The 19,935-nt window shown below is 39.6% G+C and overlaps 1 protein-coding gene across 1 annotated transcript in view; it reads right to left on the bottom strand.

Moving 5' to 3' along the window:
• The window catches only part of Pik3c2g (phosphatidylinositol-4-phosphate 3-kinase catalytic subunit type 2 gamma), a 221,596-nt gene extending 204,571 nt beyond the window's left edge, over positions 1 to 17,025 (bottom strand). The window contains exons 1-4 of the mRNA XM_051173115.1: positions 16,314 to 17,025; positions 13,167 to 13,249; positions 10,726 to 10,883; positions 8,560 to 8,674 (exon numbers count right to left, since the gene is read on the bottom strand). Of these exons, the coding sequence (XP_051029072.1) occupies positions 8,560 to 8,674; positions 10,726 to 10,883; positions 13,167 to 13,249; positions 16,314 to 16,991 (1,034 nt within the window). The 5' untranslated portion in view covers positions 16,992 to 17,025. The remainder of the gene's footprint in view (positions 1 to 8,559; positions 8,675 to 10,725; positions 10,884 to 13,166; positions 13,250 to 16,313) is intronic.
• Positions 17,026 to 19,935: the final 2,910 nt, after the last annotated feature.

Raw genomic sequence — 19,935 nt, 5'->3', positions numbered from 1 at the left:
AAGCTTATGCGTCTGTCATTTTTCATTTCTACTAGTGTATCAAGATTCCTGAACTTGCTATTTATTCCCCCAACGACTACGTGACTCTGGTTGCCTGCTACTTGGTGTCCCAGGTACAGCTATGCACAGACATACGCTGTTTAAGATGAAAGGTTAAATACGTGTACATAATCACCCCTATTTCCTACTCGCAAATAGCTCATGTTATTTGAAAGTATAATTATGGCATTCTATTTATGTAAATAACGAATAATAAGCATAATACCCAAACGATATGCAAATGCTCATATATGTCTTATGGGGGGAAAGGAATCCAATGAATGTACAGGTGTATCTACTGATTCTCACTCATTATGGTGGGTATACCTTATATATCTACATTTATGGGTGTTTGAAATAAACATATACCACTGATTGACAGGACGGCAAGTTTCAAAGCATATTTTCTTTGTGCTATTTGAGACGAGGTCTCTGAGGGATTTTGAATGGGAAATGTCCCATCAGCTTGATTAGTTGACCACGTGGCCATGGTTAATATCCGGTCTAGGACGATTTGGTAGCCTTAGGAAGTGGATCCTTGCTGACGGAAGTACATAACTGGGGGTGGGTTTTGAGGCTTTATAGCTTATTTCCTTCCCCCATTCTGTCCCTCCCTCTCTTCTCTATGTGGGGGTGGATATGGGATCTTCCTGCTCTTATCACTGTACTTTCTGTTTATTGCCATGCCTTCCTTCCCATGGTGTACACTCTTTTTTTTTTTTTTTCCTGGAAACATCAGTCAAAATGAATCCTCTTTTCCTTAAGCTGCTCTGTCATTATACTTTGTCAAACCAGCAGAAAATCAATATTATGTTTTTGATTTACGTATTATTAATTTAAATTAATACAGTCTCTATTAGTAGGCCAAGCTGTTCTCAAACTCATGGGAGTCCTCCTGCAGAAACAACTCAATGTTTATTCTCACTTTTAGAAAGTACTTCTGGATTGGATTACAACTCAATGTGAAATGGACATCTAGCAATCTGGGGTCAATCTCTAGCATCCATGAGAAAGAAACTTCCAACGAGTTTAGTGTGAAATGTTAATATAATACAAGAGAGATGATTACTCTTTGGTTTTATGAACATGGAGAGCCAGGGTCACTGCCAACTTCTGGAAATATTTCTTCAGGAAGATTCAGCAATTTACCTGAACTTTTAACCCTTCCTTTACGTAGGCCATTTATTTAAGGCAAATACAGCAACATGTTAAAATATTAATGTGATTATTAACACTGATTGTCACCTAGATTGGATCTAGAGTCACTGCGGAGTAGAGATAAGTCTCTGGCATGGCAGAGGAATTTCCTAACTTGGGTTAACTGAGGTGGGAAAAGTCTTCCCAAATGTGGGTGATGTCACCATTGCATAGTGTCTTAGACTTCATAAAAGGTGGGAGCTGGCTTAGTGCCAGCATTCATCACCTTCTGCTTCCTGACCACAGATATGACCTCATGCCTCTCTGAATTCCCATCCAGGACAGACTGTGTCCCATTGAACTGTGGTGTTTCTGCAAACCAGTCCTGCCATTTCTCTTTTGGGGGAAACATGGAGAGTAAAGTTTAAACGTCTTAAAGAGACAGTAACAGGTTAAATTCCAAGTCCTGGACTGGCAAGGGTGGATTAGTTAGCAAAGGGCAGTCATTTGAACAAAAGTACTTCCATGGGGTATAAGTTGGTACCAACAGCGTTTACTCAGTAAGGAAGTGAACCAAATAGATTTCAGCTTGTCCACTCAAATGTCCTGCTTTTCTGATTACTTCCTTCTATAAAAAAGCAACTAGCCTTCATGTCTTCATGGGAATGTGCTTTTATTTTTTCATACAAGGAACACAAAACTATACTTAGCTCAAAATAAAATTAATACAATTAAAACTTTTGTTTTACTAGGAGAAATATTTTATCACAACTTATTCACAACACCTTTCCTTTTTATTTATGCATCCAGAACAACTAAGTTAAGCAATTGGGTTTATCAGTTAAGCAAAGCAATCTCCACAGATAGAGTTACCTATGGCACAGAGTCAATAAACACATACGTGATGCTAACAATTTATGTTCTCTGCAAAAATATATACTGAGCTCTCCTAAACTCTTTTGGGGTTTCAGCACACAAAATATTGCAGTTTTACCACCCCACGAGATCAGGCAGAGATATTTGATTCCATCTCAAGATTTTGTTATTTCTCCAACAAATCTCTAGAGAAGAGACATTCTGTAGACTTTACTAAGTTAAAACCTTTAAGAACAAAGACTAAAAGGGCACATTAACGTTTACCAAGCTTGCATTACTACAGAAAGCCAACTTTCTCTAACAAACCATTTAAGAATATCAGAGAACCAGGTTATTTCAATATCAACTAATTGAAAAAAAGATTTAATAATTATTACCTTTGGTAAACAGTGATTTGAAATGACAAAATAACTTGGTACCTGCATGCTGGCTGTTATGTGCCTAAGTGTAATTAGTGTAGCTCTACTTAGAGTTGATTTCCTGTATCTTTTTGCAAATGCCCTTCAATGGTTCTGTGGTTCCCTTTACCACATCTGTTGGTCAATAACGCTTCTCACATTTCATCTATTTCAATAGCTCTGATCTGGAGTATGCCATGGGTCTTACATGTAGCATATACTAGTAACCCCAAGCAACCTGCGTTGTTTGAGTTTGAGAGATTGACTGGGACCCTAATGCAAATCTGTTGTGTGTTATTATTTTTATTGTCAGCTAATTGTTATGAGTAGATACTGCAAGATTTCAGAAAATTCCCTGTGAATGAACTCAAAACTAAAGTGACCAGTGAGACAAACGTGTTCTCAGCTATAGCAGGGGGCTCCATGGTGACCTGGTCATTTCTATTCTATGACAACCCTGGGTCCTGATAAGTGAAGGGTGCTCAATGAAAGTTCAAAACGTATAATAGAGTCTTTAAACGTGGTAAAAAAAATTTCATTTGTTAGCTAAGTGCAATCCTTAATTTTGTTGAGAAGAAAAAAGATACACTCCCAGGGTATCTAAGGCGCAGTGTTTATTGCCTATTAATAAAATATCTTAGCCTAAACTGTGTGCAGCTCAGTCTTTTCCTCACTGGTGAGAACAGGGTTAATTTTTACCTTGAAGAGAAGGCAGTTACACTTGTCAATCAAGTGTTTAATGGTCCAACTCATACAAATTGTCTAAGATGAACTGAGGTAGTTATAAAGGGAAAGTCTTCAGGATTATTTCAAAACCTCGCATTCCTTGTAGATGTTGGCCTCCATACAAAGGGCTAACACGATGCCGTAGCATCATTCATGGATTATGAATTGCACGTGAGGAAACACTTGTGTGAAAAGTACCAAGTTAAAATGAAGGTACAACTGTTATCGCTCCAGAAGGAAGGCAAGCGTAGTAAGCAGGGAATGGCTCATCAACCTCCAGGAGTCTGTATCCCTCCTGCACCCAAGGATGCTAAAACTCATGTTTCTTACTACAGGCTGCAAACTGGTGCCAGAAGCTTGAGGAGGCCATGTGAAGTGAAATGCTGAGGAGAGCTCTCTCCGTGGTTACTACACTGGAGGTCAAGGAAAAGGAAGGCGGTGAAAGAATTTAAGGTTTTATGAATGAACCAAGTGATTTGTCTCTCAGTTATATTTCTACTTAATTCTTAAGTTAATTTGTGGATTACATTATTTCATATTTCATATTACTGAATATTTTATATAAAGTTTGTATGGGATTATGGCAAGCCTGAAGAAGTGTCTGTTATAATTCTTGGATTTACTTTCTATGTATAATACAACTTATCATATAAAATCTCATTTTAAAGGGAATAAGAAATTTGACATTGCCGGAGAGTAGCTTGCCCTATCCAACACAAAAGAATGATCATGTTTCCCATTGTGGGAAAAGGTTTGTTTTGGCGACATTTATTGACTTACATTATCCTGAAATTAAAAAAAAAAATGCACACAAGCAGACATTAGCAATGACAGTTAAAATACAGTAACACAGTATGACATTTCTAGCCACATGAGGGAAAGTTAGTGTCTTTACTGTTGTTCTTATCCCTGTCTCTTTTCCTTAAGCTTTCCTGAGTTGGCAGGAGCTTTGGTTTATCCAACCCATAGTTATATTTATGGCTAGTAATGAACACGTATTGTTGTTCATATTTTCTGGAGCTGTCAGTCTTTCACATTGAGGAGAAGAACAACCCCTCTTCGGAACTCTGCAGCTTCCAACCACTTCCTGTGTCCCCATTTCCTCCTGTCCCTGAGTTTACAGTGGTCTATTTGTGCCCTTAACTTCCTGCGCTATGCATGGGAAATGCATGCACTTTTATTAGGATAAGCAATTAAACTGCCCCACAATTTCTTCCAGCTTTACTATGTGTTGAATGCCCTTCAGCACTGAAATACTCAACCTGTCTCCAAACCGATGGATAGCTTCCCCTACGTGTCTGTTCCCTAAGCGCTGTGCTACTGAGCTTCCTGTGTGATCTGATTATTGTTGTGTATGTTTCTCTTCCTCTAGCCTCCCACCATTCAGTACCTCATGCTGCCTGGGTGGTCCCTGGCGTTCCAGCCTGGTCGACATTTCATAGGTTCACTAATACTCATCTCTTAATTCTCTTGATACAATTTTATTTTATCCTGAATTATGTGTGTCTGTGTGTACTTGTTTGTATATGTAAACATGAGGGCAGCTGCCTGCAGACGTCAGAAGGAAAACTTTTCAGAGTGGCGCTACTAGTGGTTTTGAAGCAAACAGTGTGGGTGCTGGGAACCTAACACATGACTTTTGCAAGAGCAGTGTACACTCTCAACCATTGAGCTGTACCTGTGCCTCATAACCAGTTAATCAGTTTTAGTGCCTTTGTGTGCTTATGGCAGTCCTGCCATGTGTCTCAGCCTTGCCTAGATCTTTGTGCATTTGTGACCGTCCCTTAGAGATATTTGTAGAAGCAAAGGCTTGAGGATGTAGCTCAGTTTGTAGTTGCTTACCTGACGTGCGCAGAGCCTTGGATCCTGTCAACACCTTGTAAACTGAGTGCCTTCGATTGGCATTTGTATGCAGTCTTAGAATTTTGGAGGGAGAGGCAGGAGGATGAGAAGTTAAAGGGGCAACATAGCAAGGTTGGGGCCCGCCTGACAGACATGAGCCTTGGTCTTTAAAAGGATAAGTTGTAGAAGCAGAATTGCTAAACAGATTAAAGACATTACAAAGTCTATTGATGCCAAATTCCCTTCAGCCCCTGCTGAATCTGTTTGTATCTTAACTGAACGTTGCCAATTATTTCACTGAACTTTGTCATTAGTGTTTTAATGATTCATTATTCAAAAACTGACAATTGATTGTTTAATTGCACACTTCTTATTAAAGTCTTTCAGCATCCTTGTCCACTTGAATCGTGTTTCACATGGTTGAGCCTGTTTTTGTCGGTTGATGGTTATTTGTAAGGACAAATCACTGGTGCATTTTGTGTATTTTGAGACAGCTGAGGCTGTCATGGAGTTACTGAATGGGTGTTCGTTCTTTAATTAGTCGGCCACTGACTTTCCTGTGTACTGCTATCTGATCTTGCTGTTCACCTGCCTTCTCCTCTGACCTGTAGCCAGTTGATTGCCAGTGTGGCGATGACACTCACACTGGGACCAGGAAGATGGCAGGGATTGTGTAGGAGTCATCTGTGTATTTTAATTCACTTACCAAACATTTGTACACGCCACATTTCATTTAGTGGTTTGGGAATGGGCTACTCTGACCTTCCCAACCCCTGAAAAATTGTGTGTACTTTCCCCCATGACCACAGTGCAATGAACTACTTTTATTTCCTCCGTATTCCACTCATGCGCTTTACAGTGAAAAGTAACAGCAGTTCAAGCAAATACCAGTTTGAATTTACATTTATTCTCACTCTGTATGACCTCGAAGGCAGGAGATATGATAATCATCTCCTGGATATGTTGTAAGATTTAAACATCTAGCCAACACAAAGCAATTGGTTAGTATTTACTGGCAGATGCTATTGTTACCATTGTAGTTTTATCTACTAGAATATTCCTGATGGATTGGAGTGTTAATATGAAGGTCTAAATTATTTCTTATTTCATACTTAACACATGTGTTCCTACTATAGAAAACTTACTTCTTTTTATGTGCATTGTGTATGGAAATGTGTATGCAGATATGGCTGACCATGCCGGCATGTGTGAACCAGAGGTTAATGCTGATGAGCCTTCCTGAATCCCTCTCCACAGCACTTCTGAGACAAGCCTCTCACTGGACTTGCAGCTCATCTTTTCAACTACACTTGCTGGTCAGAGCATCTCCAGGATCCACTTGTTTAGCATACTCAGCACTGGGGCATGCATCCCCACACTGAGCATTGGCATGGGCCCTAGGCCTGTGAGCTCTGGTCCCCATGCTTGCACACCAAGCACTTCACCCACTGGGCTGTTTCTCTAGCTCCCCAGGGAGCTTCATGAACAGATTTCTGCATTTTTAAGAGATGCCCTTTAGAAAAATAAAATGTAAACAGCATGTCCATGTTTCTTTGGATATTTTAATCCATTTTCCTGCAAATTTTATGGCTACTATATTATTTACAGTTGAATAATATTCGTGTGTGTGTGTGTGTGTGTGTGTTTGTGTGTGTGTGTGTGTGTGATGTGTACCAAATCATTCATCTGCTGATGTGCAACTTGGTTGATTTAAATTAATTTCTATCATAAATAAAGCAGCAATAAACTTAGAGGTGCAATATCCCTACAGTAGCTTACAGAGTTCTCTGGTTACATTCCCCGGAGTGAAACTACTGGATCATGTGGTAATTTTCTTTTTAAATTTGTGAAAAGTCTTCACACTGGCTTCCATGCTGGCTATATTAACTTGCATTCCCATCAAAAGTGAAGAAGGTCCCTTCTTCCCTACATCCTTTCCAACATTTGCTGCTGGATTTCTTGATGAAGCTTTTCTGACTGGGGTGAGGCAGTAGCTCACAGCCGTTTATTACAGGAGACAGGAAGAACTGAATGTAAGTCATGGACATGAGTTGTGAAAGAGGATATAATTATTTCTCTAGTTTTAAGCTCTGTTTTGGGTCTCTTCCTTGCTCTTTCTCGTGTGTGTGTGTGTGTGTGTGTGTGTGTGTGTGTGTGTGTGTTGTGGATAAATGCATAAGAATAAATTCTATTGTTGAAAGTGTAAAATCTATACCCAATCCACAATTGTTGAAAGAATGTTCAACTATCTAGAAGTTCAGTGACACGTATAGACTTTGGATCTGGTAGATGCCAGTGTGTTTTTGTTTGCAAATTTTTATAATGAAGTTCATAAAACAAAATAAACTAAAAACTTACAGGTTTATGGCAATCATTGTAATCCTTAATCTCAAAATTCCTATATTTTAAAAATCATTATTTGATCAACATAATTTTAATATTTTAGACTAAAGCATTGCTTATTACCAATTAATTCATACTTCAAATTATAATCCCTCCCAGTGTGCTTTATTACAGGTAGTATAGCCAATAGCTCCTGAGTTTTAAAGGCAAAATTCCTATTCACTGGGGACCATCATCCTGGGATAGGTGAATTGTTTTGTCACCCCAAGATATAGTTCACGTAAAATATCTTTCCTGGGATGGAGAGATGGCTTAGCAGTTAAAAGCACTCGCTGCTCTTCCAGAGGACCTGGGTTAAATTCCCCGCATTGTCATTCCAATTCACAGCTGTCTGTAACTCCAGTTCCAGGGGATCTGATTCTCCCTTCCGGACTCCACAGGTGCTACAAGCACATGGCTCACAGACACATACATTCAGGCAAAACACCCATACACATAAAATAATAAAACATCAATCCTTATGTCTATAAATAAATACACATTACACCATAAAACAATAAAAAAGGAAGAGTACACATATGATTCACAAAATATCCAAATTTCCCCAAAGAGGATACACTTTATTTCTAAGTTATAACTTAACGGAAAGGGGCTGACAGTCCTGTAGGTATGAGGCTCTGTGTTCTTCCCCCTGTGTGGTTTCTACATTAGTTCCCTTTTTCATGACTTTCACCAAATGCAGAAGTGGTTAAAGGTGAAAGGGTTTACTTTGGCTGAGGATTTCAGAGGGTGCCACCCATCACATTAGGGATGCTAACATGAAAAGGTGCGCCATTTGTTTACATGGAAGCTTGAGGCTATGGTTTCTCATGCCCTGGTGGACCAGGGAGGGAGCAGGGGTAGATGGGAACTGGAGGTACGTGTAACACTCAAACACCACCCCCCTAACGACTGATACCTGCCAAGTGGACACTGCATCCCAAACGTTTCAAAATGTCACACAAACTGCAGCATCAGCTTCAGAGCACGTGTTCAAACATCCAAGCTTGTCTGAAGCATCTCACATGAAATCAGTTAGCACGTCCTCAGCAGAACACACTGTTCACAAGATGTCTTTTAAAAGCACAACAAGACAAAACCTTGCCGCTTAAAACTGACAAATTATAGCAACCAAAATTGACTTTAATGAGATACTTACATCTGTAAAAATTCTTCAGAACCACGTACACTTAGAAGACACTCCTTGGGGGAAAGCTGCTCATTTGCACATAAAAGCAGTGTTTCACGAATTAGGTCTTTGACAAGATAATTAGCTGAAAACAAAAGTGAATAATAAAAGTGAGTAAGAGCTTATGAAACGTTGACCGTAAAGCTTTTGAGCACAGAACCTGATGATAATCACATTATAAAGTCTTGTAGCCAGCTAGCGCCACCAAGGGGGAATTAAAGAACAACACATTTATTTGTCTGTTTATTAGCTTCATGGTTGTTTTAGATAAAGCGAGCTTGCAATCATTTTCAAGTTCAGTCCTGTCTGAATGGAAAATGTCAACGCTAGTTATTGTGTTTCTCACATCATAGCTCTGCACAAAAGAAATTCATAGGAGGCTGGAGAGGTTGCTCTGAGGCTGAGTTCAATTCTCACACCCACATGGCAGTTTACAACTGCCTGTCACTCCAGTTCTAGGAGATCCGGGGTTGCGTTTTCTGTCCAAGAGCACCAAATACAGAGCACGTTCGGGCAAAATATCCATACACATAATAATAAAATAAAATAAATTTTTAAAAGAAAAAGAAAGAAATGTTTGGGTCTGGAGAGGTGGCTCGGTGGTAAAGAGCACTTTCTGATTCCGCAGAGAACCCAAGTTTGGTTCTGATCACCCACATCTGGAGCATCAGAGATGCCAGTAACCTCAGTTCTGGGCGATATGGCACCCCCTGATGGCCTCAGAAGGCACTGCACATACATGTTGCAGGTGCAGACACATGGGCCCATGCATATAAATATTTAAAAATGTAAACATAAATATTTTAAAATATATGCTATTGACTTGATAGTAAGATAATTTTACTATCATCAAAATGTGGTTCTCTGTTTTATGCTAGCCCTGGATAGAATACAGATGTCATTATTTTGAGTGAATTTACATAAACATGTTCTCCAACCTCTGGGGCTCAGATTCCTTACTAAAGAGTTTGTGGTGCAATAGTCTCTGCCATTTAGGGATCTGACACATATTTTTATTTTAGCCCATTCTATCGAGAGACAGGCAGCCTGTAGGTTGTTGGGCAAACAGTGTGTGTGCTTGAGGGCTCAGCTGTTTTTCTTGCTTTGGAGAAATAAGACAGTTTGGCAGAGAACAAGGTACAGGAACAATGACACAAAGAGACCAGCTCTGTGCTACAAGGGGGTCGTGAGTTTCCCCACGTGTGTTCCCATTTTAGCCTCATGTCTTTGGTGTATTCCTACTCTTAAACTCTATAAGGAATGATTACATTGTTTCAAAACTCTTTTCTTTGCTGTGTCAGCCAGCACGAGTTGGTTTCAAGCCAGATGTTCTTAACTGGAATATCAGCTCACCATGTCTGCGTCTGTAACCCTCTGTACTTATTCAAAGCCTCAACTGGAACAAGAAAGAAGAAGGGACCTTGACAAATAGTAAACAGTGAAAACATTTCCTACCCATTGTGTAGCTGAATATCCTCGCCTGTCGATAAGTAATAACCTATGTAGTCACAACTAGATGTTAAATAAGCAAGAGAGTATTACTCTTCAAAGTAAAAGGCCACAGAGCAAAAAACAAACAAACAAAATAATCAGAACACTATATGACTTTAAAGAAATCTCCAAGTGGTAGAGAGGGAAAAGTCCAATAAATATGATATAATATAAATTTCTAGGAACCATATTCAGGGGCTAATCTTGGTCAAGGGTTCTGATAATTATGGTGGTATGGGCTGCACAGGCATCTTAAACTTCTCACTGTGGGAGCAGATACACTTTTGCTTCCTTTCCCACAATTTATTCACACATCTGAACAAAGTACTTGCTCCCGCTGGGTAGGAAACAAACATTTTCACTTACACGCCATCCTCACTTGGAAAATTTTAGAAATTCCATTTATTTTAACTGCTGAAAACTTGCTCCACCTGCTATTATTAATAGCAAGGAAACAAAGACTTCCTGAGAGCTATGTAAAGAGAGTCCCTGGTCTCAACTCAGATGTCTACAATAAATAGCTCCTGGCTGACTTGCTTTTATTTCCCTACAGGATAAAACAGTACGAAATGATGGGTCTTTTGAATGATTTTGAGGCTATCTATTGGTACTGAGATTTGTGTATCTGCTTGCAAGTTTTCCTACCTTGTGGCAGAAGATGAAGGGTCTGTGCCGAGTTATTAGTGGAAACATTCACTCTGAACTTGGTGTCAGCAAAGAGCTGGGAGGGATAAGCTGTAGTGATGGCCCAGATCTTTCCAGAATTGGAATTAATGTCACTTGCAGGAAATGACGCTCTTATTCTGGGGGAAAAAGGGGGGGGGGCTTAGGACATTATTTGCATTGTTTTCCATTTTGAAAACCACCACCTAAGCATAAGGGGCTCCAGCAGATCCGAAAAACCCTGAAGACCAGGAAATAGCCACTTTCCCTCGGCGGCATGGTGCAAAGACTCAAGCTGGCTTGGTAGAAATTTCAGCCAAGAACAAGGACAGGGGAAGCTCGGGGCTTCTGGGGGATGCTCCAGTTGAAATTGTGAAGGCTATGTTTGCCTCCTGTGAAACAGGAGGATCCATCCAGTGCAGCATCCATGGCAGCCTGATGCCAAGGCTCCTCCTCTCAGATCCCTTGCATGCCTAGTTTCCCTAAAGCTGTAAGTACACTGTGGACCAGAGACATGAGTAAATAAACTGATTCTTTTGTTGGTGCCTAATTCACAACACTTTCCCTGTTGCTCCACAATCTTTAAGTTCTGGATTTTAGAAAAACAATTGAATTATGAGTGCATGCTGAAAAATTAGCATACATTGGAGTCAAAGAATTGCTAAAATGTTAATCCTTGGAGCAGACACATTGGATTTGAATCCTCAGGCTTCTTTGTTGGAGTATTAGAGACAGGGGCATGCTATTTGTGAATACAAAAGGAGCCACTACCACCTACTTCCAAGGTTTTATGGGAGGGTTGCAACAGAAAAGGCATAAACGATTTACAGACTCTAAACCATGTAGCATACCATACTGATCAGACTGTATTGCCCTGACTGGTCCCTTCAGGCCCGTGTTTGTTTAATGCCATGTGTAGAACACACTACGAAGATGCTAATAAGCAGAAAATGCTTTCCACAGTGGAATGAAATCTTGCTGCTACTTATTTGTGTTGGTTTTACTGACATTTAAACTCTTCTTAAATGTAATATTATGATTCTACATTAGCCTTTGAAACCTTCCTCTTGTGGTCCATGTGAAATATTCTCCATGGCCTCAAATGGCAGTGTGTTTGAACACTTGGTCCGCAGATTGTGTTGGAAGTAGAAGAACGTTTAGGATGTGCAGCCCAGCTGGAAGCAGTGTGTTGGTGCAGGTTGAGCCTTGAGGTGGATAGCCCAGGGTCTCTTCCTGTCCCCTCTCTGCTTCACATACTGGCATCTATATGAAAAGATACTGTTCAGTGGTTGGGAAACACCCGATGCTGGGAACCATACTTGGGTCCTCTGCAAGAGCAGCAAGTTCTCTTATAACTGTGGGGCCATCTCTTAGTAATTAAGGCATCAACATTTTTGTCTTCAGTTATTCCAATTTAAGAATAGAAAGGACCCTTTGGATATTTGCTGTGTAAATTGCCGAGAAGTTAGTGAGATTTTAAACATTTATATACAGCTTTGAGGTGTTTTGTTATATATATATATATATATATATATATATATATATATATATATGTTTTAAGTCTTCCAATGTGGTTGTCAGAGACACTTGTTTGTTTGGTTTTGATTTTAGCTACCTGCAAGTCATTTTATTTTTATCTTAAAGCAGAAGCCTATGTTATAAATGAATGAAGAAGATGCAGGAACAGAAATATCCTTTAAATTAATTAGTGAGCCAATCTTTAACCTAGTTCCATCACTTAGTAGGAAGCCAAAACCTTTAAATAAATAGATTTTTTTTTCTTATATTTAAGACAAAAGATTTAAGGGAATGAAATTAAGAGGACTAAAGAAAATGCATTACATTTTCAAATTGACAGAAAAAAAATCCCACTAGTTCCATGGTAACAACAGGAGAAAAGCAATCACCTTTATATCATAATATTAGTGTTTGGATTAGCAAGGAGACCAAGGACTTTACTGAAATGTTCTCTAGAAATGCATGATGTTTTCAATGGAAAGAAACACACTTGCTTATTCACTTGGTGGCAACACAGTTGAGAGAGGACTCAGCTGACTTCCTATGGGAGGCTGAACCTCTACCAATGTAGGCCTGAGCTACGGGTCAATGCCGCAGATATTTATGAAATGAAATGAAGGTGTGAGTATACCGAAACTCAAACTACCAATGGACAAGGGCAGTTCTGACAGAGGAAGCGATTTTTAATCATCATTTTAATGGAAACATACTTGTTTGAGTATTAAAGAGAAAAGGCAGTTATCAAGGTGATCAATGACAGTTTGTCAAAAAAATTATTTCATTGCATTAGCAAGCTACAGGGAGTTGACATTTTGCACGCAGAGCTAATTACCGGGTGGATCGAAAAATAGAGACGTTTATTCAGACACAGAAACTTCAATATTTATTAAAAGAGCAATACTCACTCTCTTACTTTGTTACAAAAGGAGGCCAGATTCTTGTTACTCCCTTGGGGTACTTCAACTATTTGAATGGGACAACCAACTTGCTGGAAGTAAAAATAAAAAAAAAGTTAAATTAATACAGCTCAATATAGAGCAAATGTCCACATGTTTATGTAATTTTATTTTATTTTATTTTTGCAATGAACATTTTGGATTTAATTTTACCCTTTTTAAATTCTATTGAAGAAATATTTACATACAGAAAAATGTATAGATCTTAGGTGTGCAATTGTAGTTCTCACGAATGTGCACATCAGTGTTATCAATAACGGGGGAATATATTGAACAAATCTGTCCCTTTTAAAGTTTCCCCGCATCTCTGTTGGATTATTCCACCAAGCTATTTGTAATTACCAGTGTTTAGAGTTCTGTTATCATGTATTACTTACATATGCTCTTTTTACTTTTTGGCTTCTGTTACTAAGTGATGTATCTTTCTAAATCTCTCCCCGTAGCCACCTATCATTGGCATGGAATCCCATGATTCCCTCGTTCCTCTTCCTCCCGATAGGCATTCTTGATGGCTTTTGGGAACTATGAAGAAATCATCTTTTCATGGCCAGGGCCTTTGTAGCCACGTGTTTAGTTTGCTCGTGGTATATGGATTAAACTTTCAGTTAGAGGGTGACTGCTTCTTTTGCTATGAAAACATGGCCTTTTTCACCTCTAGAAATGCGTCCTTAAACCATGGTTTGCTGATATTAAAAGCACAGCAATCCTTTTTAGGCTGAGAATTAAATGCTTGGTTATTTTTCTTTTCAGTCTATCTGTCAAATTAGTCTTTTTTCTGGCAGTAACTGACCTTTACGTTCTTTAAACGTAGTTTGTTATTTTCTGTTTGTTGTTTGGAATTCTTAGCCATTTATATTTAATGGCTTTATGGAAATGGTCTGTTTCAACTCATCATGTCTACATGTTTGTATGTGTGTTTCTAATTTTAGTTTTTTTTAATTTCTCTTAATTATTCCTTTTTATTTAATTTTCTATTTATCTCTTGGGTCAATATAAATTCCATTAGTAAATTATTATACCACTGTCTTGGATTCCAATATCTCTGGCTTCCCCTGTCTCTGGCTCCCAGGGCCTCTGTTTCCACTCTCTGGCTACCACAGTCTATGACTAACAGTGCCTCTGGCTCCCACCGACGGTTCCTTTTCTCTAGTTCTCGTTGCCTCTGGTTTCACTGTCTCTGACTCTCACCTTCTGATGAGAAGTTTCACTCCTTCAGATGGTTGTCACACTTCCTGAAATCTCTTCCTAACTTCTTGCAAAACTTCTTTTTTGTCATTAAATATTTGAATGCCAATTGCCTATATTGGATGACTGCATCCACTCGCAATTTGTTTCTCTTTTGACTCTATAATTACTTATTTTCAACTAAATCTGAGCAATTTTCTCAACGATATTCCTTGAGCCTTCCAAATACCCCATTCTTGGCCGAAATGTAGTAAATCCCCAGAGACTTCTGCTCCCACTGCGTTGCTTCCTCGTAGATAGCACAATGCCCAGCAATCCAAGCACTTCTGAAGCCAGGAGCCAAGGGCCCAGCTTAGGAATGTTGCTGCCATGCAGACTCCACCAGACTGCACGGCTGCCGGGAGCTGCCCTTCAGGCAACAGACCCGGATACGGACGGCTCTTAGGGAACCGCGTACTATGCTGCCCCATGTCCCAAGCCTGAATTTAGCAGCTTTTATCATTTTGTCTAATTTTCACAGTATTTGGAACACTAGGCACATTTACGGATTGTTGTACTGTCACGATATGAATTAGATATCCTTAAGATATATTCAATGTTGATTCAGATAGTCTGAGGTGGCATTTCTCATGCAATGACCTCCTTGCAGAATTAGGTATTCTTTTATCTCATATCTGTTGCTTTACTGTTTGTCAGCGGGTGAGTTGGAGTCACATTCTAGAACTCAAGAAATCTATTTTTGTTGCTCCAGACTCCTTCTGTCCAGCATATCAGAGTATTATTTTGGTTCCTCCTGTATATATAGTAGCTGCAGTGTGCACGCTCTCTCTCTTCCTTCTTGCATGCGTGCATGGGTGTATGCATGCGTGTATGTGTGTTTGTGTGTGCGTGTGTGTGGTCAGAGGCTGGTGTCAGGTATGTTCCTCCATGAGTTCTTCACCCCTTTATTGATGGTCACTCACTAAACCTGTAATTCATGGACTTGGCTAGACTGGATGACTAGAAATCTAGAGAACTGCCTGTCTCTGCCTCCCCAACACTGGGATTGCAGACTCATGCCCCCACACCTAGATTTGTATGTGATTGCTGGGGGTCTCAAGTCCTCGTATTTACTTCCCATCTCTCTATTCCCCTCTTTCTTCTTTATTGTGACCGACTTTTGGCTTTATCTAGACACTATGAGCAGAATAACTCTATGGTTATCACAGTGACCATAAAGTAATCAAAGAAAGGATTAGAGTCAATGGCACAGCAATTACTTAATTACTTTGTCTGGTTCCTATACAGCTTGCCTGCCAGTCAAATAATTTAGGAACTTCTGTGCACAAGGATGTTTCCCCCTGCTGCTAAAGATAATAAGATTTTAAATCAACATAGCTTGACTCAAATTATAAATGTGATGAAATATATCTGTACTTTTACAACACAGGAAGAAGAGATAAATGCCACCAGATAAACTTTGAGTTATATTTTTATCCATTAAAATGCATTATGTAATGACTATTTAATATGAGTGCTCTGTCTGCCTTTACACCTACACACCTCAAGAGGGCATCAGATCCCGCTGTAGAAGGTTGTGAGCCACCATGTGGCTACTGTCGATTGAACTCAGGATCTCTGAAAGAGCAGTCAGTGTTCTTAACCACTGAGGGATCTCTCTAGCCATATTCTAATATAATATACTATCATGGGTTATACTAATATAACATATTAATAGTTGTGTTGATGTGGGAACTTGAAAACTAAAAGTGAAGTGCTTTATATATTAAATTTAAAACATGGGATTTGTGAAAATAAAATGTTCTAAATAATACTAATGGGTTTTCCTACTTGAGATTATTTAGCTTTATTACCAACTAATCCGATCCTCTACTGAGTGATTGTTTCCATGCTCGTGTGTATGATACATACCTCTGTGTCGTCCAGTGATGCGTTCTCCTGTGCCCTGGGTGGAAGAGAATCTTTAGAGGACAGGAGAGGAGGATCTACAAGGTTCAAACCTCCACTTCCTTTATTCTCGCTATCGGGTGTGGCGTCTACTGAGTGTGATGGATAATGAGGGAAGATGCTGCCCACAAATCCTACAGGGCCCTTGTGATGTTCATTTCCTGACTGTCTTCGTAGATTACGGTTCTCCAGGCTGCTGGGTGCTGGAGCTAGAGCACTGGACCCGGGAACCTCAGCACCATGACGTTTCTCTGTGCTATTTCTCCAGGAGTCTCCCTCATTTATGATCTGATGCATTGGTAACACAGCAGGATTAAAACCAATGGCTGATGCTTTCCCATGCCAAAGCTGGGAGATGTCAGGGCTCTGAGCAGTGAACTCATCCAAGTGTCTAGGGTGTGTTCCATATATGGATGGCCAGTTTGAACCCAAGTTTGGTGCTCCTGGCACAAAACGTGGGTTTTCTTCTTTGTCACTCTCACACAGGGGGATTTCGTTATTGATCTCCTCCACTAGCTCATCAAAACCCAGCCTGACTTGGTTGGAAGGAAGGCACTGGTTTGCATGGTGAAATTGTTGGTGATCATATCCATCTTCCTGTGGTTCAATGTGATTTGGGTCTGTTTGCCGCCTATATGCCATTCTTGATTTTGTGCAACTGAGAGGATTTTCTTGGCCCCAAATATCTTCTTGATTTTACAAATTTTCCTGGAAAGGGGGGTGGGAACAAAACTGTCTTTAGTGACAAAGACTCGCAAGAAAGAAACGTGTTAAGTAACTATGCAAATACTTGGATTGTTCGCTTGGCTGCTGAAAGCTTCCTAGGGTCCTAAAGTAGCCTACGAGAACTGCTGCACAGAGAATCTGATGCTCTGAGGGAGAGAATTGAGCATCATATTCTTTTGATTAGGAAAACAAATCTATCTCAGTTCTAACATGCTTAGTTTTCATCATCATTACTTAGTTTTTTTTGTATGTGTACCACTGAGTGCCTGGTACTGAGGAGTTGGGAAGAAGGCAACAAGCTCCTCCAAACTGGAGTTACAGATAGTTGTGAGCCTCCATGTGGGAGTTGGGGACTAAACCACAGTCCTCTACAAGGGCAGCAAGTGAGTCTAACCACTGAGCAATGCCTCCAACCAACATACATCTTTAATCCATATAAAACCCATCTTCCCCTTGGACTTGACTGCCTTTCTAACTGAGACCAGAGTTTGCTCAGTCATTCAACTTTCTATGTGAGCTCTAGCATGCTGTGAGTTCTAGTGGTAGCTGAACTATCTGTTCGCTATTAGTCGTTATCCCATTCATATGACCAGTCTCAATCTGCCCAACTCAGTGTTACCAATCATCTTACAATAGTTAACTAGAGACTTTCCACTCCAAAACTCCTTAAATATAAGTGATTGCAATTTTTTTGTTCACTTCTCTAGAACTACTTCCATTAAACTCGTTAATGAGTTTCATGCCATTAAATTTTTTTTTCATGCCATTAAATTTAAGAGATTTTTTTTCCTCTCTTTTGAAAAAGGTTGGTACTCTGCAGTATTTGGTATTCATGCTCCGTCCTTTCTTTGCAGTCCCTCGCTGTTACTTTGACTTGCTCCCGACTTGCTCCCGACAATGGCATCCCAAATTTCTCCTTTCTGCTATTTCTCAAGCGCTCCCTTGTCTATGCATCATTTTCTTCCCGAGCCTTTCTGGAGTTCATTTTCTCCTGAGCTATTGCCTCATTGTAGGTTATTCCATTCCTTCTATGTTCTAGACACTTGTTTTAGTTTAGTTTTGTGTATGTGTCTCTGTGTGTGGGTGTGTGTGAAGGTATCTGGAGAGGGCAGAAGAGAGTATCGTATCCTCTCGAGGTGAAGTTCCAGGCAGTTTTGAGCCACTAGCGGGTGCTAGGGCCGGAACTTGGGCTTTTGCAGGAATAGTGAACACACAAAATCACTGACAAATCTCACCAGTGCCATTCTGCAGTTTAATTTATCATTTGCTACCACTCTCCATGACTTCACCGAGGACTACTGAACCTGCTTGGTGTTTCTATTCAATACATTTTTACTGTGGCATCATCTATATAGAGCCTAAAAATACTCATACTACTTGGTAGTATTAAAAGTCAAGATTATTAATTTGTCTGTTTTGACAATTTGTTATTCACGTTACTGTTATGCCTACGTAGGCTTTGTAGAATCACCTTTCAATTTCTTAACTTTGTAAAACTTAAAATCCATTGAGAATTGCCTGGTTAAAATCTTTCAGCTATAACAGTATTTAGTTAAGATGACAGTAATGACTTTATTTGTGTGCTAGTTTGGTATATGGTTACATTTCCACTATAATATGAATTAGTTTAGCTGCTTTATAAATCTCAATTAACTAAGATTCAACTTATATTCCATTGTCCCCAATGGCACAAAATATCCTCAGTCACTCACCTTAAGCCAGACACCAAGGTTTCATCACTGAGTCTTGTCTCTCCTTTATTCTCCTGTGTCTAAAGATCCATCACTTAGTTTCTCATATAAACACATCTTAGGTCCACTGTCCCCTGCATATCACTCCCCACACCTAATTCAAAAACACCAGCCTTCACCTGAAATAAATAACTCTCAAACTGCTTCTGTATTTTCTGAAGCCCATTTTGGTCCTCATTTTCTTTCACATTATAACATTTTATTTCAGACACTAACAGCATATTTCCATGGTTACAGGGTTTTCAGTGGTTTTCCACACAATTTTAAGTCCCTACATGACCTGGCTCTGCTCTCTCTCTCTCTCTCTCTCTCTCTCTCTCTCTCTCTCTCTCTCTCTCTAATCCAGACAGCTCTCCAACTCACCTAGGATTATAGGCATGAGCCACCATGTCCAGACTAGATTAGGCTACAATGCATCTTCTACATTGTACTCCTCCCATGGCAGGGAAAACACTCTTAATTATATTAACATTTCTCTTTTCACTTCTACCATCAGCTGCTTTACTTTTCTCACTTATCACTCAGCACCAAGCATGTTATTCCCTGATAGTAGACGCTCATTTGTGTATTGGTTACACAAAAGAGTCAGCGAATTAAAAAACAAACAAGCAAACAAAAAACACAGAATCAAGAATACAAGAGAACAAAAGTGAAATGAGCCTGGTGTTCATTCCTTCTCACCATGTAAATATGGTTTGCTTATGATAGTTAGCACCTAGTTCTTCCCAATTGAGTGGATCCAGAATCTTCTGGACCTCTTGGCATGCTTCTGAGAGATTACCTTGGTTGTGCTAACTGGTGGTGACACTCCACCTACTGGTGCTGTTGTGGTCCCTTAAATGATTACTGTACTATGCAACTGGAGGGAGGTAGCCAAGAAGCAGCATCTATTTACTCTTCTCTCTTTATGCTTGTGGATGTTCTGTGACAAATTGCTTCATGCTCTGGCTGCCTTGACTTTTCATCATAATGATTGCACCTTTGAACTGTGAGCCTAGAGACATTTGATGCTCCATTAATCATTTAATATATGGGAATTTGCTTTTATTATATTTGCTTTAGAGATTTTTTTTTAAAAAAAATCAGTTAATTAATGAATTATAGTGATC

Source organism: Phodopus roborovskii, unplaced genomic scaffold, assembly GCF_943737965.1.
Source record: "Phodopus roborovskii unplaced genomic scaffold, PHOROB, whole genome shotgun sequence".
Lineage (NCBI taxonomy): Eukaryota > Metazoa > Chordata > Mammalia > Rodentia > Cricetidae > Phodopus > Phodopus roborovskii.
The sequence above is the reverse complement of the archived record's forward strand: the minus strand, read 5'-3'. Positions and strand labels throughout refer to the sequence as shown.